Genomic DNA, 23,458 nt, shown 5'->3' on the forward strand with positions numbered 1-23,458 from the left:
AGGGGAGGGGATAGGGGATTTTTGGAGGGGAAACAAGGAAAGGGGATAATATTTGAAACGTAAATAAAGAAAATATCTAATAAAAATGCAAAATAAAAGAAATATAATTTTTCTTGGTTGTCTCAGTAAATACCTATACACCAATTTTTATGAAATGGCTATACCTTCCAATTTTTTGTGGTATCTATAAATGAAACTGAACTGGATAAGACCTTTGATTATGGCTTTACCTGTTGTTCATTCCAATGGAAATGTTTATATGTAGCAGTGTCTACATAAGTGAGTCATATTTGTATTCCTGTCTAACTGCCATTTCTTCATGGAGCAAGTCATCTTATATATGGGTCTCATCCACCAACGTTGTTACCACTGTAGTAACAGAATACACAGCTATTTATCATATCCTGTAAGAGTATAATCCTGTTAATAAGCTTATTGAACATTTTCAGACCAATCCCATGCCACACCCACTGGTATATCAATTTATACAAAGAATGGATTACTTGGACCAAGTGCAGATCTTCCAGTATCCCTGGGCACCCCAAGTATACCTGCAGCTCTTTTACACTTACAGGTACAAGCTATTGTAGCATTAAAAAAAGGGGAACTTTTTCAGGTATAATATGTGCCTTACAGTACAGTAATACTCCCAAGAATTTTACAGCTGTGTTGGGCCCTTGTTATCTCATGTAAATTCATCTTCTACTCTTTTTTTCTATCAGTATGTGTATGGTTTTAGATTTTATTCAATATTTAAAAACACTCAGAAATTAGCATTTTTTAGAGTATTGTCAGCAAGGCACAGTCAAGAACCGAGGACACCATCCCCACACAAAGAATGTGACTGTGAAGGTAACTTTGGGAGCTATGAATGTCCACTGTTGGCCATTTCAAGTGAATGTAAATTGGTTCTGGAAAAGCTAAAGAATATGTATGAGCAAGACCAAACACAGCATGATAAGATCCCACTACTTAATACACATGTTTGGTTTCCTTATACGAAGAAAACTCAATGACACCTCCAAGCATTTTCTGTATCCCCAAAGCCTTGGTGGGACATTTCAAATTAGTTTATCCCAGGTACAAGTGGGAATGAACCCCACATTCCTGGTTGTACCACACCCAGGGTCTGCTAGACTATCTGATCAGCTCTGTCCATTTCAACTGTCTATTCCTCAGGCATGCATGGATTCAGTGACAGCCCCTGGTTTGCTTAACAAGTTCTATCCCAAGCACAACTTTTTGTACATAATTTTTCCAGGGGAGGGGGCTGAGATTACTGCCCACACCTAAGACAAGCTTTGCTGTTTTTACCTAGACTGCTTTATCCCCAGATTCACCCATCTATTGCTCCTACTGCTTTGGGGGACTGTGATGCATAAATATAATTTTGGGTTCAGTATCCACCAAAATTGGAAGGAGGTCTCCAGTTGTCATCTACAGCCTTCAATTGCAGGCAATCTTGGCCACTCTGTCAAAGGAGCAGCTTGGTGGTTTCTATCCAATGACATTGCCTTCCCATGCATGGGGTGCCCTGGGACAACCTGCATCTTTCAACTTTCCCCTCTTCTTTTAATCCTTGGTTAGGCTTTAAAGACTTTCAGAAAGCCACAAATCCAGCATGTAGCATTTTATCAATTTTTCCCTTAGGGACTCTAGCTCAACACAAATCTCTTGCCACATCTGTTTTTTAGCAACATGAGCAAGACTTGTTTGCTTTTTCCTTTCTTCATCTCCTGAGTGTTTCAATGTGTTTATGTACTCAATTTATTTGCTGGTCTTGAGTCATGATGGTCTCCAATTTCACATAGATCTCATCCCACCAAGAGATTTCTAAAAAGTCACTAAAGGCCTGCATCAGTCTATGGTTCCTGATAAATCAAGATTTTTTTTTTGAGTTTATTGTTTTTTAACTTCCCAGTGAACATAGTCCTATATTATTTGGTATTAACCTGGCATTAAATCTTAAACATTAGCTATAAACTGGGCATTAAACATCACTTCTGCAGTCCTTTGTTTGTTTGTCTCCTTTTTCTACCTGACTATTCCAAGGTCTTCAAATGTTTGAATACAAGGAAGTGACCTTTAGCACAAATCTAACTTGTTCTCTCTTTCTCTTCCATCCTGCCAACTGTAAGAAGCAGGCAAGCCAATATCTCATGCCATTTTCTCTTTTATCAAGTTTACCCCCAAACCAAAGACTAGTGCAAAATATACTAGCCATATATTTTCCCCCTTTTCAATATTTCACTTATACACATCTCCTCTGACTAGCCAGGTATCTTTGGATTAGATGCACTTTTTACTACACATAGCAGTGCTTTAGCAAACTCATTACAGGTTTCCAATATTTTCTTCCCTTACTTGTTGCTCTCAAGGATGATAAACTTTGTTCTAAATCTTTAGCCTGTTTCATAGCATCTCTGAACTCATGCAGCAGATTCCACCCAGGGAGCAGGCATATTACTCAAGAATACTGAGAGGAAATCACCTCCACTTGGATTTCTCTTACAGACACCTCACTTAGACTTTCCCTCTAGATAGTCAATTCAGACTTGGTTTCATGTTTTATCACCCAAAGTAAAGCTCCTACAACCAATGATAGAACAAGAGGTATCCTCACACCTTGTGGGAAAAGGTATCAGCACCAATAGTAGGAACATGCAGTCACTCTTTCCTAAGATCTTCAGTTCTATCTTGTCCCTATTCTGGTGCCCAATGCATTGTATGAAACTTTTTTATGATCTCTCTCTCTCTCTCTCTCTCTCTCTCTCTCTCTCTCTCTCTCTCTGTCTGTCTCTCTCTCTCTGTCTCTCTCTCTCTCTTCATGTGTGTGCCTGTGTGCTTTCTGTGTATGTGTGTGCGTGTGTGTGTGGTGTGTGTTAATTTCAGGAGCAGGATCAGCTTGAATGGGGCTCCATCACTGAAAAGATAATACCAGAATATATTGCAATTCTTTGATGCTGTGTCTATAGAGTTCTCTGCAAAACTTTCCAGGTACCTTCATGTAGCCAAGGGACACAACTTGGCAGTTCAGCGGGTTAGAGTGGGGTTTGTGAATCTTGTAAGTTAGAACTTTTCCAAACAGATGAAGTGGGTTTACTTCCTCAAGTCTCTTGAACCACACCTCTTCTACTTTGGCCTAGAATCATAATTCACAAGAAATTGCTAAACAGTACATGTGGGTGGCCAAAATGTACTGAAAGTGCTTACTCCACTGGGGTGTGTTTGTATGTGTTAAGGGTACCTAGGTCAGCAATCCCATGGCGTATAAAAGCATCTCATCTGGCCAGGTCCTGGAACCTTTCCTGAGATTCTGGTGAGTCGGTCAGCTCTGTGGGACTCTCTCTTCTTTTCTAAACATCTAGAACAGTTATAGTACAGCTACTTCTGTTGAGCTCTCCCTGCTCTCTCCAGAATATGTCCTTTCCCTCACAGCCACCCAAGAGCTCAGGGATCTCATCTTTGCTCTTTCCCTCCAGCCCCAGGATGCCAACTTTGAATAGGATGAAGACTACAACTTGTTCCCTTCTCATCTGCATCTCCCTGCTCCAGCTGATGGTCCCAGTGAATACTGATGAGACCATAGAGATTATCGTGGAGAATAAGGTCAAGGAACTTCTTGCCAATCCAGGTATGAATGAATAGGAGAACTCATAGCTTAATTGTGCTGATGCTGACTGTACATAAGACTTAAAATCCCTTGTATCCTGGTCTAAGCTCTTAGTCTTCTTCATCCCTGCCTTCTTGACCAGGCCTTCCTTCAGCACCCTCCTCTTTTGAACTCTTAGACAAGAACTCAATGTTGTTGATGAGGATGAGTAAAAAGGATAAAGCCTGTAATCTATGAACACATAATAAAACAGGGATATTAAGCTTTTAGTTAGTTCATTTAATGTTCACAGCCATATTATGAGCTAAATACAACCATTACTTTTTCTTCAGAAATGAAGAAGCTGCATCTTAAAAGTTAGCAAAGAAAACTTTATATGCCCCAGTACAGGGGAATGCCAGGGCCAAAAAAATGGGAATGGGTGGGTAGGGAAGTGGGGGGTAGGGTATGGGGGACTTTTGGGATAGCATTCTAAATATAATTGAGGAAAATACGTAATAATAAAAAATATTTTAAAAAACAGTTAGCAAAGAGACTACTTATGGAAGCAGTGTCATCCCAAAGACAGAAGAGGACTTACAAGGGACTTGTGAGACAGATCATGGGCAATATCTTTTCTCTCTTACTCAGCTAACTATCCCTCCACTGTAACGAAGACTCTCTCTTGCACTAGTGTCAAGACTATGAACAGATGGGCCTCCTGCCCTGCTGGTGAGTAATTCCTCAAGGAGAATTTGTGACTGTGCTGTCCCTGTGTCCTCTCCCATCAATCTCCTAATACCACCTTCTCCTAACTCCAGTTTGTACTGCCATGGAGCTGAGCTATAGCTCCAGGTGTGCAGACTCCCCTTCCTGATCTTCAATTCCCCAAGAATGCTACAGAAAGACTTTTGGTTTCTGCCTTTCATATCACTTCTTCCCTTATGCCAGCTCTTCCTGTCTCTCAAGTGTCTGGTAATAGATACGGCCTTCATTTCTTTCCTAATCTTTTGCCTTATACTGTGGGCAGGCAAAGGCAGAACAGGGGTGAATTTGCTATTAATGAAACACAGTGAAACTCCATCTTCCAAATCTTTCAGTTTAAGTAACTTTTGCATTTGGTTTGCTTGAAGAGAACTGTGAAATTTGTATAGCTTTATACTCTGCAAAAGAGATCAACTCAGGTGCTTTCTAAGAAGAACGAACAGTTAGGATCCTTCCATACCTTATAATCCAAGGGCTCTGACATCTGTGTCTCACATGACCATGCAGGGATGACTGCTACTGGGTGTGCTTGTGGCTTTGCCTGTGGATCTTGGGAGATCCAGAGTGGAGATACTTGCAACTGCCTGTGCTTACTCGTTGACTGGACCACTGCCCGCTGCTGCCAACTGTCCTAAGAATGAAGAGGTGGAGAACCCAGCTTTGATATGATGAATCTAACAAAAACTGCAGTCTCAATTTGGAAATCTGACTCATGTGCCTTTAAATGTGTTCATATTGCCCATTTACCCTGCTTCTTGAAATGCTTCTTGAAAAATAAAGACAAATTTGCATGTGTCTGGGTTTGTTTTCAATGTTATTACTCCTACCTTGAGATACTTCTTGCCAAAAACCATTTTCAATATCACAGCTAACATCATAGTAAGGCATGTGAGATGCCTGGTTAGGAAACATAGGGAGAATGGTAAAACAGGCTGAACCTCCACCTCTAATCCTCACAAACAGAATGCATTGAGTACATTGTTTGACATGAAATATATATATATATATATAAATACCATACTTAAAAAAAAACTTTTAAAAGATTTATTTATTTATTTATTTATTTATTTTATTTATTTACATTTCAAATGTTATGTCTTTTCCCGGTTCCCCCCACCCAGAAACTCCCTATCCCAGCCTCCCTCCCCCTGCCTATATGAAGGTGTTTCCCCCAACCACCCACCCACTCCCACCTCCCTGCCCTGATATTCCCCTACACTGTGTCATCAAGCCTTCACAGGACCAAGGGCCTCTTCTCCCACTAATGTCCAACAAGGCTATCCTCTGCTACATATGAAGCTGTAGCCATGGGTCCCTCCATGTGTACTCATTGGTTGGAGTTTAGTCCCTGGGAAATATGGGGGTCTGGTTGGTTGATATTATTGTTCTTCCTATGTGGTTGCAAACCCCTTCAGCTCCTTTAGTCCTTTCTATAACTCCTACATTGGGGACCCTGTGCTCAGTCCAACAGTTGGCTGCAAGCATCCACTCTGTATTTTTCAGCCTCTGGCAGAGCCTCTCAGGAAACAGCTATATCAGGCTCCTGTCAGCATGCACTTTTTGGCATAGACAATAGTGTTTGGGTTTGATGACTGGGATGGATCCCCAGGTGGGGCAGTCTCTGGATAACTTTTCCTTCAGTCTCTGTTCCACATTTTGTCTCTATATTTGCTCCCATGAGTATTTTGTTCCACCTTCTAAGAAGGACCAAAGCATCCACTCTTCGGTCTTCCTTCTTCTTGAGCTTCATGTGGTCTGTGAATTGTATTTGGGGTATTCTGAGCATTTGGGCTAATATCCACTTATCAATGAGTGCATACCATGTGTATTATTTTGTGATTGGGTTACCTCACTCAGGATATTTTCTAGTTTGAACCATTTGCCTAAGAATTTCATGAACTCATTGTTTTTAATAGCTGAGTAGTATTCCATTGTGTAAATGGAATATATTTCTGTATCAATTCCTCTGTTGAAGGGCATCTGGGTTCTTTCCAGCTTATGGCTATTACAAATAACACTGCTATGAACATAGTGGAGCATGTGTTCTTATTATATGTTGAAGTATCTTTTGGATATATGCCCAGGAGAGGTATAGTTGTGTCCTCAGGTAATACTATGTCCAATTTTCTAAGGAAACCACCAGACTGATTTCCAGAGTGTTGTACCAGCATACAATCCCATCAACAATGAAGGAGTGTTCCTCTTTCTCCACATCCTCGCCAGCATCTGCTGTAACCTGAGTTTTTGATCTTAGCCATTCTGACTAGTGTGAGGTAGAATCTCAGGGTTGTCTTGATTTGCATTTCCCTGATGACTAAGGAAGTTGAATATTTCTTTAGGTGTTTCTAAGCCATTCTGTATTTCTCAGTTGAGAATTCTTTGTTTATCTCTATACCCCATTTTAATAGGGTTATCTGATTCTCTGGAGTCTACCTTCTTGAGTTCTTTGTATATACTGGATATTAGCCCCTATTGAATGTAGGATTGATAAAGATCTTTTCCCAACCTGTTGGTTGCTATTTTGTCCTATTGACAGGATCCTTTGCCTTACAGAAGTTTTGCAATTTTATGAGGTCCCATTTGTCAATTCTTGGTCTTAGAGCATAAGCCATTGGTGTTTGGTTCAGGAAAATTTCCCATGTCCATGTGTTCAAGATTTTTCCCCACTTTCTCTTCTATTAGATTCAGTATATCTGGTTTTATGTGGAGGTCCTTGATCTACTTGAATTTGAGCTTTGTACAAGGAAATAAGAATGGGGATATAGGTGTCTCCTGAGATATAGCTGTCTCCTGCCAGAGCCTGCCAGAGTCTGATACTCACAGCCAAACATTGCATTGAGTGCGGGGCCGGAGCTGAAGAGGTTTGCAACCCTATAGGAAGAACAATAATATCAACTAACCAGAACCCCCACAACTCCTAGGGACTAAGCCACTAACGAAGAAATACACATGTCTCCAGCTGCTTATGAGCAGATGACAGACTTGTCAGGTATCAATGGGAGGAGAGGTTCTTGGTCCTATGAAGGCTTGATATATGCCTCAATGTAGGGGAATAAAGGGCAGGGAGGTGGGAGTGGTTGAGTGGAGGAACACCCTCAGAGAAGCAGGCAGAGGGGGAATGGAATAGGGAGTTTCTGGGAGAGGGGGGGAGCAAGGAAAGGAGATAACACTTGGAAATGTAAATAAATTAAAAAAATAAAATAACAATAATAAAAAAGGAATGGATCAATGTGCACTCATCTACATGGTGACAGCCAGTTAAACCAGCACCATTTTTGAAATACTTTCTTTTTTTCACTGAATGGTTTTAGCTCCTTTTTCAAAGATCAAGTGACAATAGGTATATGGGTTCATTTCTGGGTCTTCAATTCTATTGCACTGATCTACCTGCATGTCTCTATACCAATACAATATATATATATATTTTTTTAAATCACAATTGCTCTGTAGAACAGCTTGAGGTCTGGGAAGCTGGTTCTCCTAGATGTTCTTTTCTTGTTGAGAACAGTTTTCGCTATCCTGGGTTTTTTGTTATTCCAAATAATTTTGCAAATTGCTCTTTCTAACGCTATGAAGACTTAATTTGGAATTTTGCTGAGAATTGCATTGAATCTGTAGATTGTTTTCGGCAAGATGGCCATTTTTACTATACTAATCCTGTCAATCCATGAGCATGGGAGATCTTTCCATCTTCTGAAATCTTCGATTTCTTTCTTCAGAGACTTGACGTTCTTGTCATACAGATCTTTACTTGCTTGGTTAGAGTCATATCAGGAATATTATATTAATTGTGACTATTGTGAAGGGTGTTGTTTCCCTATTTTTTTCTCACTTTGTTTATTCTTTGAGTAGAGGAAGGTTACTGATTTGTTAGAGGTAATTTTATTTCCAGCCACTTTTCTGAAGTTGTTTACCAGGTTTAGGAGTTCTCTGGTGGAATTTTTTGTGTCAATTAAGTATACAATCATATAATCTGGAAATAGTGCTATTTTGACTTCTTCCTTTCCAATTTGTATCCCTTTGTGTCCTTTTGTTGTCTAATTGCTCTGGCTAGAACTTTGAGTACTATATTGAATAGGTAGGGAGAGAGAGTGGGCAGCCTTGCCTAGTCCATGATTTTAGTGGGATTGCTTGAAGTTTTTCTCCATTTAATTTGATGTTGGCTATTGGTTCACTGTATAATTGTATATTGCTTTTATTATCTTTAGGTATGGGCCTTGAATTCCTGAACTTTCCAAGACTTTTATCATGAATAGGTGTTGAATTTTGTCAAATGCTTTCTCAGCATCTAATGAAATAATCATGCGGTTTTTTTCCCTTCAAGTTTATTTATAATGGATTACATTGGTGAATTTGTGTATATTGAACCATGTGTGAATCCCTGGGATGAAGTCTACTTAATCATGATGGATGATTGTTTTGTTTTGTTCTTGGATTCTGTTCGTTAGAATTTTATTGAGTATTTTTGCATCAATACTCATAAGGGAAATAGGTCTGAAGTTCTCTTTCTTTGTTCAGTCTTTGTGTGGTTTAGGTATAAGCATAATTTTGGCTCCATAGAATGAATTGGATAGTGGTACTTCTGTTTTTATTTTGTGTAATAGTTTGAAGAATATTAGTATAAGATATTATTTGAAGGCTTATTAGAATTCTGCACAAAACCCATCTGGTCCTGGGCTTTTTTTTGGTTGGGAGACTTTTGATGACTGCTTCTATTTCTTTAGGAGTTATGGGACTAAACAGATAAACAGATGGTTTATCTGATCCTGATTAAACTTTGGTGCCGGTATCTGTCTAGAAAATTGTCCATTTTATCCAGATTTTCCAGGTTTGTTGAATACAGGCTTTTATAATGGAATCTGATAGTTTTTAAAAAATTTCCCTATGTTTCTTTTTTTTAATTTATTTTTTTAATTAGGTATTTTCTTCATTTACATTTCAAATGCTATCCCAAAAGTCCCCTAGACCCTCCCCCCCCCTACACTCCCCTACCCACCCACTCCCACTTCTTGGCCTGGCATTCCCCCGTACTGAGGCATATAAAGTTTGCAAGACCAAGGGGCCTCTCTTCCCAATGATGGCCGACTAGGCCATCTTCTGATACATATGCAGCTAGAGACACGGGTACTGGTTAGTTCATATTGTTCCACCCATAGGATTGCAGACCCCTTTAGCTCCTTGGGTACTTTCTCTAGCTCCTCCATTGGGGCCCTGTGTTCCATCCAATAGCTGACTGTGAGCATCCACTTCTGTGTTTGGCAGGCACTGGCATAGCCTCACAAGAGACACCTATATCAGGGTCCTTTCAGCAAAATCTTGCTAGTGTATGCAATGGTGTCAGCATTTGGAGGCTAATTATGGGATGGATAGCCGGATATGGCAGTCTCTAGATGGTCCATCCTTTTGTCAAATATATTGTCAGTTTTGGAGAAGGTACCATGAGGAGCTGAGAAGAAGGTATAATCTTGTTTTAGGATGAAATATTCTATAGGTATCTGTTAAATCCATTTGGTTCATAACTTCTGTTAGTTTAACTGCATCTCTTTTTAGTTTCTGTTTCCATGATCTGTCCATTGCAGAGAGTGGGGTGTTGAAGTCTCTCACTATTATTGTGTGAGGTGCAATGTGTGCTTTGAGCTTTAGTAAAGTTTCTTTTATGAATGTGTGTGCCCTTGTATTTGGAGCATAGATGTTCAGAATTGAGAATTCATCTTAGAAGACATTTTTCTTTGACAAGTAATATGTGTCCTTCCTTACCATTTTTGATAACTTTTAGTTGAAAGTCAATTTTATTTGATATTAGAATGGCTACTCCAGCTTGTTTCTTGGGACCATTTACTTGGAAATTTATTTTCCAGCCTTTTACTCCGAGGTAGTGTCTGTCTTTGGCAGTAAGGTGCATTTCCTGTATGCTGCAAAATCCTGGGTCCTGTTTATAGCCAGTCAGTTTGTCTACATCATTTTATTGGGGAATTGAGTCCATTGATGTTAAGATATATTAAGGAAAAGCAAGTGTTGCTTCCTGTTATTTTCGCTTTTAGAGGTGGAACTACATTTGTGTGATTATCTTCTTTTGGGTTTGTTGAAAGAAGATTACTTTCTTGCTTTTTCTAGGGTGTAGTTTCCCTCCATGTGTTGGCATTTTCCATCTATTATCCTTTGTAGAGCTGGATTTGTGGAAAGATATTACGTAAATTTGGTTTTGTCATGGAATATCTTGGTTTCTCCATCTATGGTAATTGAGAGTTTTGCTGGGTATAGTAGCCTGGGCTGGCATTTGTGTTCTCTTAGGGTCTACATGATATCTGCCCAGTATCTACTGGCTTTTATAGTCTCTGGTGAGAAGTTTGGTGTAATTCTGATAGCTCTGCCTTTATATATTACTTGACTTTTTCCCTTACTGCTTTTAATATTCTTTCTTTGTTTTGTACATTTGGTATTTTATTATATGACAGGGGAAATTTCTTTTCTGGTCCAGTCTATTTGGAGTTCTGTAGGCTTCTTGTATGTTCATGGGCATCTCTTTCTTTAGGTTGGGGAAGTTTTCTTCTATAGTTTTGTTGAAGATATTTACTGGCCCTTTAAGTTGGGAATCTTTGCTCTCTTCTATACCTATGAGCCTTAGGTTTCATCTTCTCTTTGTGTCCTGGATCTCCTGGATATTAGGAGCTTTTTGCATTTTGCATTTTCTTTGACAGTTGTGTCAATGTTTTCTATGGTATCTTCTGCACCTGATATTCTCACTTCTATCTCTTGTATTCTGTTGGTGATGTTTATGCCTATGACTCCTGATATCTTTCCTAGGTTTTCTATCTCCAGGGTTTTCTCCCTTTCTGCTTCGTTTATTGTTTCTATTTTCATTTTTATATCCTGAATGGTTTTGTTCAATTCCTTCACCTGTTTGGTTGTGTTTTCCTATAATTCTTTAAGGGATTTTTATGTTTCCTCTTTAAGGGCTTCTACCTGTTTACCTGGGTTTTCCTATAGTTATTTAAGGGATTTATTTATGTCCTTAAAGTCCAGAAATGTACTTTTGAATTCCTTTCAGTACCTTTCTCACTTTATTCTGGTCACACTTGCATTCCTAAACATTACACATACCCTCCTGCTTCCTACTCAGCATGGAAAGATTAAGTAGTGTACAATATAACTCTGAATCCAGGTCAGCTTGTCTTTCTGTGCCTCTTCCTCTGCCCCTTTCCTGGCCATACAGCAACAGACCTTGTTTTAACAGATATCTGGGTCCCAGTGTGTCATTAGGAAATGTATCCACTTATAGACAGCACCTCTGAGAAAGAAAATGCAGAGAGTGAAGATGGTGGCCAGAGTTTAGCAACAGTAAAGGCAGAAGGCAGACTCTGTACCAGGTTGACATATTTTCTGACTTTGTGGCCAATTTCTTGTCCTGTGTTTTAACAAATTCTGGTTTCTTTCAGGATTGGAATGTATCCTGCCTTGGAGAATAGATGTTTATTGAATGAAATAATGGAACGCACACCTTTTTTGGTCAATATTTTGTTTCTGAACCATCTCTGTATAAGGTGAAGTTGTTCAGGCTAGTGGATAATGTAAGCCAGATCATAAGAGAAATCTGCTTCATGTTTCTGAGAGTTTGTTTCCAAATTTAATACAAATAAACCACTAAAAAAATAAACATGTTTAACCCTGTATCTGTTTTTGGGAGCAGGGACAGATATTGTCAAAATGTATAATATGTCTAGGTGAAAATACCATAAAAATTCATCACTATATGCAATAAATATATGTCAATTGAAAAAGTAAAGAAACAAAATCTAGGCTCAAATGGGCCCAAGACCCATGTTTCTTGGGCTGTTCACATAAGATGATGTCTTGTGCTGGCCATTGTCTTCTTGTTTGAAAGTGAGAAGAATCTTTGTTACTAACCATACAGTGAATGAGTTGCGAGCAATTCCATGCTTGCCAAGAAGATGATAGTCAACAATCTTCTATCATATCATGAATATACTACTTTTCCCTGTTGAAACAATAACCAAAGGACTTATAATGAGAGATGTTATCAAATTTGGCAGTTTCTACCTAGTGGATACGAAGAGAAGAAAATTGAGAGCTGCAAACAAGAAAAAGGCAGGACCTCCCCCCCCCTCCATATACATACATACAAGCAGAGAACAAGAGCCAAGGCAACTGGAACCTCTCAGGATGCTGGCTAGAAATTGTTTATTGGTCATCTCTTGCCTACCTCTGTATCAAACCTAACATCATGGTAAATAGATAAGATCCTTTGCAATGTATTAACTTAACCAAATCCTATTTTCTACCAAAGGTGGAATTAAGGATGCTATTAGCATCTGGGTCCTATCGTTAAGATTCATCTTTTTGCTCTAGTTGTCGACTAATGTTCCCATCAATGTATTTTAAAATTGCCTTGATTTATGACTTTCTTTGTTCTGTTACTATAAAAACTTCATGATGTTACTTTCATATTGGAACATTGTATTTGGGGAGGCATAAATATACATTCCTAGGCCACAGACACTTAAATTTGACTATAGAATATACTATTGCATTCATTTTGAGGTGAGAGTTGTATTCTTTTGTGTGAACTGTTTTTTCTTTCCACTTTCATGTATATTCTGGGAATTGAACTCAGGTCACCAGATTTGTCCAGTGCCATTACCTGATTAGCCCTCTTGCCAGCCCCTTCAAGACGCATATCTTGGAGAAGCAACTACAGACACAATGTCATTTGTTGTTAGTGTTTGATCAATGTCCATATTCACTATTAAGATGCTGACATTTTTTTCCCTTTTTAACAATAACTCTGTACTTGGTAAGTGTAAATATTGTATACTGAAATTGATTGATGGCTTGAAGAGAGAAGTTGCTAAAACACTGTTGTATGGACTAAACATGGAACAGTTTAAATTTTAAACTCACCAAGATATCATCCAAAGAAAATACCAGCCTTTGCTATATTTACTTACCATTTTTGTTGGTGGTGTTGGGGTTGGTAGGTTTTTTTTGGGTTGTTTGTTTGGGGTGTTGTTGTTATTGTTGTTTATGTACTTCTTGGAGCCTTTGACAAGATTTTTTTCTCCGACTATTTCTTTGGCAGGATCTTTTCTGCATCTATGCCCTTCTATTCCACTTCTTGACTAATCAAACTCTTTCATATACATTCAAATTAACAAATCAGGTCCCTTGCCAACTGAATACCTTACTTGTTTAGAGTCAGGACCAATTGGCCAAGATATAAATGAAACCCAGGTCCGGAAACCCACTTTTTAATATTCCTTCTTGTTTAGTGGAGTTTTTATTCTACTTCCCGATAAAATCTTACTTATATACCCTTTTCTCAGCCTTGCTCCTCATTTGAGATCATGGACAAGAAACTAAACTGACACCGAAAAACATCACAAATTGTCCCTAGGTTGAGAATTATGTTATTAGGTTGCATGACAACTTACATACTCATATCTTTTCTTCCTGTCTTTGTTTCTTAAGGGAATACATGAAGGACTCAAGACTTAGTTTCATTCCCTTCCTTTTTCATTAATCTTTCAGACATCATTTCTTTTCCTTTAAGAACTTCTGTCCATCCTTCCCAGCCAAATCTCAGAATATCTATGCTTCATCAGAATTGGCAACACCTAACAGATAAACAACAACAACAACAACAACAACAACAACCTGAAATGCTGTCCTTAAAACCTAAGGGCAGGTGGAAATCACCAACCACCAGGGTTCCAGGCTATCTGTGCATAGCCCACCATCTCACACTTTTCAATCATACAATAGGAATTCAACAATGAAAAAAAGATTCTGAACCAGGCAGTTGTGGCAGACGCCTTTAAGGCAGGCAGATTTTGAGTTCGAGGCCAGCCTGGTCTACAGGGTGAGTTTGAGGACAGCCATGACTATACAGAGAAGCCCTGTCTCAAAAAAGAGAGAAAGAAGGAAAGAGAGGGGGGGAAGGAGGGAGGGAGGGAGGGAGGGAGAGAGAGAGAGAGAGAGAGAGAGAGAGAGAGAGAGAGAGAGAGAGAGAGAGAGAGAGAAGGGGAGAAAAGGAGAGAAAAGAAAAAAGATCCCTAGCTACTAGATGGAAGGAGGGGGAGGAATGAGTTGAAATCACCATTTCTTCCCCATGGGTCCAGTGTGAAATACTCTTGCAAGTCTAATTATAGCTAACACTTAAAGACTATTTGAAAAAGTCATATGGAAACTGGCCACTGTAGAAGCTTCCTAAAATATATCAGACTGATTTTTAAAAGCACCACTTTCTTTGGCATCAAAGAAGTTAGCTTTGAAATCTTAGAAATACGTCATTAAGTCAATGAATGAGGGAAGTACAAAAACTGTTACTGAGAATAAGGTGACTGTTAAAAACTGCTTACATCAGTAAATCCTTTTAAATTACACGTGCTTGTTCTATATAATTTTATATGATTTATAGAGCTATCATAAGTATTGGAACTGATAGGTTCTGGTTTACCCTAGTTTCGTTAGGTTTTAAACTGGCATAAAAAGATGTAGATTTCTGTGCAGCATCTTCCCACACACTTTACACTGATTCTCCATACAATCCCTTAACTAGATCCCCTTCTTAGGACCAGTCTCATGGTCTGCTTCTCAGGGTCCTCCTAGTGGCCCCTCCTTGACTTTCTTGTTTTGTCTTCATTATTACCTTCCCTGCCCCTGCCCCTGCCCCTTAAGGTCCTTTCATAGGCTTTTCTTTGTGGTTTCTTGACTTACACACACACACACACACACACACACACACACACACACTTCTTTAAGTCTGACGATCCTAGTACAATATGCCCATAGTAGTTTGCCAATGTATACTTTCCTCAGGAAGTATGAAGTAACTAACTACCTATGCTTATCTTCTTATCTACTTTAAACGTGTCATAGTCATATTGTTTCCATTAAATGCTGACTGAGTCCCTCCCTCAGGAAATCTGCCGAGGCTATGATTTAATTCTGTCAACTATTTGCTGATGAGTTGTTAAATTGTTACTTTTCAAGGATTTGTGATAAGTAGGGATGGATATGAAAGGATAACAAGAGATGGATGCAGACACTGAAGAGGTCTGAGCCAGTGTGCTTAGATAAAGATATAAGTTTCTTCCCACAGGCTGAGAGTTGATTCTCACTGAGAAAAATGATTGCAAGTAAGATTTATGGCCGTCTGTAATTATGAGACATCAGAGACCAAGCATCACTGGCAAGAACAGCCATCCCAGAAATGATCAACCTAGTATACTCTTTCCTTTCTTTTAACACTTTCAATCGCACAACCCAGAGAAACCCTCTATTTCCTCTTAAAGAAAAAAGAGCACAAAACAATGAGAAATACTGCTGTATCTAACAAGCAAAACAACCCAAAATTACTTCATAAAAGGACATTTACATTTGGAACCCAAATTTTTACAAAGGTAGGCCAAAACTTGCTTTCCAAACTTAAACATGGCCAAGGTGTCTCATGCTAAAAATATTTCAGTAAAATATTCCTATCATCATTTTCAGGAAAGAATTGCATATATTTTTTATTGTACCTAGATTATAAAACCACAACTTGGAAGAGACAATATCTATTGACACCAAAGCTGATTTAAATCAGATGTTAGAATTATCACAATAGGATTTTTTTGTTTCGTTCTGTTTTTTGAGACAGTGTTTCTCCGTATAGCCCTGGCTGTTGTGGAACTCACTCTGTAGACCAGACTGGCCTTGCACAATAGGATTTTAAAGCAACCATCATAATTAATAACCAGAAAACTCCCACTGTCTCCTTGGTTACCATAAGAGGTAGATAAGGGGACATCTTTGAGCTGGTAGCCCAAATTAATGGATTGATTCCAGATACTAGCACTGATAGGTAATGGGTTCCCCCTGTTTATAATACTTTGGAAAAAGAGCTAATATCTGCTCTTCACATCTGGACTCATATTCTTGCAATTAAAGAAGCAATTCTTCATGAGCTCAAAGTGAGAAACATGAAGACTCTGGAAGCAAACTGAGTTAGAGACATGATATATAATTCTTCAAGAATAATACAAAAGGGCTGGGGAGGCGGCCTAAGCCACAGCAGCAGCGGTCGCCATCTTGGTCCGAGACCCGCCGAACTTAGGAAATTAGTCTGAACAGGTGAGAGGGTGCGCCAGAGAACCTGACAGCTTCTGGAACAGGCAGAAGCACAGAGGCGCTGAGGCAGCACCCTGTGTGGGCCGGGGACAGCCGGCCACCTTCCGGACCGGAGGACAGGTGCCCGCCCGGCTGGGGAGGCGGCCTAAGCCACAGCAGCAGCGGTCGCCATCTTGGTCCGGGACCCGCCGAACTTAGGAAATTAGTCTGAACAGGTGAGAGGGTGCGCCAGAGAACCTGACAGCTTCTGGAACAGGCGGAAGCACAGAGGCGCTGAGGCAGCACCCTGCGTGGGCCGGGGACAGCCGGCCACCTTCCGGACCAGAGGACAGGTGCCCACCCGGCTGGGGAGGCGGCCTAAGCCACAGCAGCAGCGGTCGCCATCTTGGTCCGGGACCCGCCGAACTTAGGAAATTAGTCTGAACAGGTGAGAGGGTGCGCCAGAGAACCTGACAGCTTCTGGAACAGGCAGAAGCACAGAGGCGCTGAGGCAGCACCCTGTGTGGGCCGGGGACAGCCGGCCACCTTCCGGACCGGAGGACAGGTGCCCACCCGGCTGGGGAGGCGGCCTAAGCCACAGCAGCAGCGGTCGCCATCTTGGTCCCGGGACTCCAAGGAACTCAGGAATTTAGTCTGCTTAGGTGAGAGTCTGTACCACCGGGGAACTGCCAAAGCAACACAGTGTCTGAGAAAGGTCCTGTTTTGGGCCTTCTTCTTCGGCCAGGAGGAGGTCCAAATACAAGATATCTGCGCACCTTCCCTGTAAGAGAGCTTGCCAGCAGAGAGTGCTCTGAGCACTGAAACTCAGAGGAGAGAATCTGTCTCCCAGGTCTGCTGATAGACGGTAACAGAATCACCAGAAGAACAATCTCTAAACAGAGTCAACTATAACTACTAACTCCAGAGATTACCAGATGGCGAAAGGTAAACGGAGGAATCTTACTAACAGGAACCAAGACCACTCACCATCACCAGAACCCAGCACACCCACTTCGCCCAGTCCAGGGAACCCCAACACACCTGAGAACCTAGACCTAGATTTAAAAGCATATCTCATGATGATGGTAGAGGACATCAAGAAGGACTTTAATAAATCACTTAAAGAAATACAGGAGAACACTGCTAAAGAGTTACAAGTCCTTAAAGAAAAACAGGAAAACACAATCAAACAGGTAGAAGTCCTTACAGAAAAAGAGGAAAAAACATACAAACAGGTGATGGAAATGAACAAAACCATACTAGACCTAAAAAGGGAAGTAGACACAATAAAGAAAACTCAAAGCGAGGCAACACTAGAGATAGAAACCCTAGGAAAGAAATCTGGAACCATAGATTTGAGCATCAGCAACAGAATACAAGAGATGGAAGAGAGAATCTCAGGTGCAGAAGATTCCATAGAGAACATCGGCACAACAATCAAAGAAAATGGAAAATGCAAAAAGATCCTAACTCAAAATATCCAGGAAATCCAGGACACAATAAGAAGACCAAACGTACGGATAATAGGAGTGGATGAGAATGAAGATTTTCAACTCAAAGGTCCAGCAAACATCTTCAACAAAATTATTGAAGAAAACTTCCCAAATCTAAAGAATGAGATGCATATGAACATACAAGAAGCCTACAGAACTCCAAATAGACTGGACCAGAAAAGAAATTCCTCCCGACACATAATAATCAGAACATCAAATGCACTAAATAAAGATAGAATACTAAAAGCAGTAAGGGAAAAAGGTCAAGTAACATATAAAGGCAAGCCTATCAGAATTACACCAGATTTTTCACCAGAGACTATGAAAGCCAGAAGAGCCTGGACAGATGTTATACAGACACTAAGAGAACACAAACTGCAGCCCAGGCTACTATACCCAGCCAAACTCTCAATTATCATAGAGGGAGAAACCAAAGTATTCCACGACAAAACCAAATTCACGCATTATCTCTCCACGAATCCAGCCCTTCAAAGGATAATAACAGAAAAAAACCAATACAAGAACGGGAACAACGCCCTAGACAAAACAAGAAGGTAATCCCTCAACAAACCTAAAAGAAGACAGCCACAAGAACAGAATGCCACCTTTAACAACTAAAATAACAGGAAGCAACAATTACTTTTCCTTAATATCTCTTAACATCAATGGTCTCAACTCGCCAATAAAAAGACATAGACTAACAAACTGGCTACACAAACAAGACCCAACATTTTGCTGCTTACAGGAAACTCATCTCAGAGAAAAAGATAGACACTACCTCAGAATGAAAGGCTGGAAAACAATTTTCCAAGCAAATGGTATGAAGAAACAAGCAGGAGTAGCCATCCTAATATCTGATAAGATTGACTTCCAACCCAAAGTCATCAAAAAAGACAAGGAGGGACACTTCATTCTCATCAAAGGTAAAATCCTCCAAGAGGAACTCTCAATTCTGAATATCTATGCTCCAAATACAAGAGCAGCCACATTCACTAAAGAAACTTTAGTAAAGCTCAAAGCACACATTGCGCCTCACACAATAATAGTGGGAGACTTCAACACACCACTTTCACCAATGGACAGATCATGGAAACAGAAACTAAACAGGGACACACTGAAACTAACAGAAGTGATGAAACAAATGGATCTGACAGATATCTACAGAACATTTTATCCTAAAACAAAAGGATATACCTTCTTCTCAGCACCTCATGGTACCTTCTCCAAAATTGACCACATAATAGGTCACAAATCAGGCCTCAACAGATTCAAAAATATTGAAATTGTCCCATGTATCCTATCAGATCACCATGCACTAAGGCTGATCTTCAATAACAAAATAAATAACAGAAAGCCAACATTCACATGGAAACTGAACAACACTCTTCTCAATGATACCTTGGTCAAGGAAGGAATAAAGAAAGAAATTAAAGACTTTTTAGAGTTTAATGAAAATGAAGCCACAACGTACCCAAACCTTTGGGACACAATGAAAGCATTTCTAAGAGGGAAACTCATAGCTATGAGTGCCTTCAAGAAAAAACGGGAGAGAGCACATACTAGCAGCTTGACAACACATCTAAAAGCTCTAGAAAAAAAGGAAGCAAATTCACCCAAGAGGAGTAGACGCCAGGAAATAATCAAACTCAGGGGTGAAATCAACCAAGTGGAAACAAGAAGAACTATTCAAAGAATTAACCAAACGAGGAGTTGGTTCTTTGAGAAAATCAACAAGATAGATAAACCCTTAGCTAGACTCACTAAAGGGCACAGGGACAAAATCCTAATTAACAAAATCAGAAATGAAAAGGGAGACATAACAACAGATCCTGAAGAAATCCAAAACACTATCAGATCCTTCTACAAAAGGCTATACTCAACAAAACTGGAAAACCTGGACGAAATGGACAAATTTCTGGACAGATACCAGGTACCAAAGTTGAATCAGGATCAAGTTGACCTTCTAAACAGTCCCATATCCCCTAAAGAAATAGAAGCAGTTATTAATAGTCTCCCAGCCAAAAAAAGCCCAGGACCAGACGGGTTTAGTGCAGAGTTCTATCAGACCTTCAAAGAAGATCTAACTCCAGTTCTGCACAAACTTTTTCACAAGATAGAAGTAGAAGGTATTCTACCCAACTCATTTTATGAAGCCATTATTACTCTGATACCTAAACCACAGAAAGATCCAACAAAGATAGAGAACTTCAGACCAATTTCTCTTATGAACATCGATGCAAAAATTCTTAATAAAATTCTCGCTAACCGAATCCAAGAACACATTAAAGCAATCATCCATCCTGACCAAGTAGGTTTTATTCCAGGGATGCAGGGATGGTTTAATATACGAAAATCCATCAATGTAATCCATTATATAAACAAACTCAAAGACAAAAACCACATGATCATCTCGTTAGATGCAGAAAAAGCATTTGACAAGATCCAACACCCATTCATGATAAAAGTTCTGGAAAGATCAGGAATTCAAGGCCAATACCTAAACATGATAAAAGCAATCTACAACAAACCAGTAGCCAACATCAAAGTAAATGGAGAGAAGCTGGAAGCAATCCCACTAAAATCAGGGACTAGACAAGGCTGCCCACTTTCTCCCTACCTTTTCAACATAGTACTTGAAGTATTAGCCAGAGCAATTCGACAACAAAAGGAGATCAAGGGGATACAAATTGGAAAAGAGGAAGTCAAAATATCACTTTTTGCAGATGATATGATAGTATATATAAGTGACCCTAAAAATTCCAACAGAGAACTCCTAAACCTGATAAACAGCTTCGGTGAAGTAGCTGGATATAAAATTAACTCAAACAAGTCAATGGCCTTTCTCTACACAAAGAATAAACAGGCTGAGAAAGAAATTAGGGAAACAACACCCTTCTCAATAGCCACAAATAATATAAAATATCTCGGCGTGACTCTAACGAAGGAAGTGAAAGATCTGTATGATAAAAACTTCAAGTCCCTGAAGAAAGAAATTAAAGAAGATCTCAGAAGATGGAAAGATCTCCCATGCTCATGGATTGGCAGGACCAACATTGTAAAAATGGCTATCTTGCCAAAAGCAATCTACAGATTCAATGCAATCCCCATTAAAATTCCAACTCAATTCTTCAACGAACTAGAAGGAGCAATTTGCAAATTCATCTGGAATAACAAAAAACCGAGGATAGCAAAAACTCTTCTCAAGGATAAAAGAACCTCTGGTGGAATCACCATGCCTGACCTAAAGCTTTACTACAGAGCAATTGTGATAAAAACTGCATGGTACTGGTATAGAGACAGACAAGTGGACCAATGGAATAGAATTGAAGACCCAGACATGAACCCACACACCTATGGTCACTTGATCTTCGACAAGGGAGCCAAAACCATCCAGTGGAAGAAAGACAGCATTTTCAACAATTGGTGCTGGCACAACTGGTTGTTATCATGTAGAAGAATGCGAATCGATCCATACTTATCTCCTTGTACTAAGGTCAAATCTAAGTGGATCAAGGAACTTCACATAAAACCAGAGACACTGAAACTTATAGAGGAGAAAGTGGGGAAAAGCCTTGAAGATATGGGCACAGGGGAAAAATTCCTGAACAGAACAGCAATGGCTTGTGCTGTAAGATCGAGAATTGACAAATGGGACCTAATGAAACTCCAAAGTTTCTGCAAGGCAAAAGACACTGTCTATAAGACAAAAAGACCACCAACAGACTGGGAAAGGATCTTTACCTATCCTAAATCAGATAGGGGACTAATATCCAACATTTATAAAGAACTCAAGAAGGTGGACCTCAGAAAATCAAATAACCCCCTTAAAAAATGGGGCTCAGAACTGAACAAAGAATTCTCACCTGAGGAATACCGAATGGCAGAGAAGCACCTGAAAAAATGTTCAACATCCTTAATCATCAGGGAAATGCAAATCAAAACAACCCTGAGATTCCACCTCACACCAGTCAGAATGGCTAAGATCAAAAATTCAGGTGACAGCAGATGCTGGCGAGGATGTGGAGAAAGAGGAACACTCCTCCATTGTTGGTGGGATTGCAGGCTTGTACAACCACTCTGGAAATCAGTCTGGCGGTTCCTCAGAAAATTGGACATAGTACTACCGGAGGATCCAGCAATACCTCTCCTGGGCATATATCCAGAAGAAGCCCCAACTGGTAAGAAGGACACATGCTCCACTATGTTCATAGCAGCCTTATTTATAATAGCCAGAAACTGGAAAGAACCCAGATGCCCCTCAACAGAGGAATGGATACAGAAAATGTGGTACATCTACACAATGGAGTACTACTCAGCTATTAAAAAGAATGAATTTATGAAATTCCTAGCCAAATGGATGGACCTGGAGAGCATCATCCTGAGTGAGGTAACACAATCACAAAGGAACTCACACAATATGTACTCACTGATAAGTGGATACTAGCCCAAAACCTAGGATACCCACGATATAAGATACAATTTCCTAAACACATGAAACTCAAGAAAAATGAAGACTGAAGTGTGGACACTATGCCCCTCCTTAGAAGTGGGAACAAAACACCCATGGAAGGAGTTACAGAAACAAAGTATGGAGCTGAGATGAAAGGATGGACCATGTAGAGACTGCCATATCCAGGGATCCACCCCATAATCAGCTTCCAAATGCTGACACCATTGCATACACTAGCAAGATTTTACTGAAAGGACCCAGATGTAGCTGTCTCTTGTGAGACTATGCCGGGGCCTAGCAAACACAGAAGTGGATGCTCACAGTCAGCTAATGGATGGATCACAGGGCTCCCAATGGAGGAGCTAGAGAAAGTACCCAAGGAGCTAAAGGGATCTTCAACCCTATAGGTGGAACAACATTATGAACTAACCAGTACCCCTGAGCTCTTGACTCTAGCTGCATATGTATCAAAAGATGGCCTAGTTGGCCATCACTGGAAAGAGAGGCCCATTGGACACGCAGACTTTGTGTGCCCCGGTACAGGGGAACTCCAGGGCCAAAGGGGGGGGGGTGGGTGGGTAGGGGAGTGGGGGTGGGTGGGTAAGGGGGTCTTTTGGTATAGCATTGGAAATGTAAATGAGCTAAATACCTAATAAAAAATGGAAAAAATGGAAAAAAAAAAAAAAAAAAAAAAAAAAAAAAAAAAAAAAAAAAGAATAATACAAAAGATAATTAAGAGAAACAGTTGACATTTCTAGAATTGCAGGAGTCACAGTATTCCTTATATGTCAAGTCCAAATATTGGATTAGCCACTATCATCTTTGTAGAGCTCAAAAGCCATATAAATGATAATTCTTAGTAACAACTAGATTATCTGAATGTTCTAGTAGTCTCTGAACCATCATCTGTCTTTAGCTGACATCTACTTCTGTTGTAGTCTCTTTGGGGCAACATAATTTACTCCTTTTATTGAAATGATAAGTGATTGCTTCTACTTTCCTTTTAGGTAAACATCTTTTGACAAGAAAGATTATTCTGTAGAGACAAGG

General features: G+C 39.8%; 1 protein-coding gene across 1 annotated transcript; it reads left to right on the top strand.

The window, feature by feature from the left end:
• Positions 1–3,299: 3,299 nt before the first annotated feature.
• On the top strand, positions 3,300–5,152 carry Retnla (resistin like alpha). Its single transcript, NM_020509.4, has 4 exons — positions 3,300–3,319; positions 3,483–3,634; positions 4,244–4,324; positions 4,865–5,152. Exons 2-4 carry the CDS (start codon positions 3,508–3,510, stop codon positions 4,990–4,992), a joined length of 336 nt encoding a protein of 111 aa, NP_065255.3. The 5' UTR covers positions 3,300–3,319; positions 3,483–3,507; the 3' UTR covers positions 4,993–5,152.
• The last annotated feature ends 18,306 nt before the right edge of the window (positions 5,153–23,458 follow it).

This window comes from Mus musculus, chromosome 16, assembly GCF_000001635.26.
Source record: "Mus musculus strain C57BL/6J chromosome 16, GRCm38.p6 C57BL/6J".
In the NCBI taxonomy this organism is placed as follows: Eukaryota; Metazoa; Chordata; class Mammalia; order Rodentia; family Muridae; genus Mus; species Mus musculus.

Excerpts from the sequence above, each read along its gene's own strand:
- Retnla (NM_020509.4), top strand. The coding sequence starts at position 3,508 with ATGAAGACTACAACTTGTTCCCTTCTCATCTGCATCTCCCTGCTCCAG. Across the intron at positions 3,635-4,243 it reads GGAACTTCTTGCCAATCCAG|CTAACTATCCCTCCACTGTA; the intron begins GTATGAATGAAT and ends TCTCTTACTCAG. Across the intron at positions 4,325-4,864 it reads ATGGGCCTCCTGCCCTGCTG|GGATGACTGCTACTGGGTGT; the intron begins GTGAGTAATTCC and ends ATGACCATGCAG.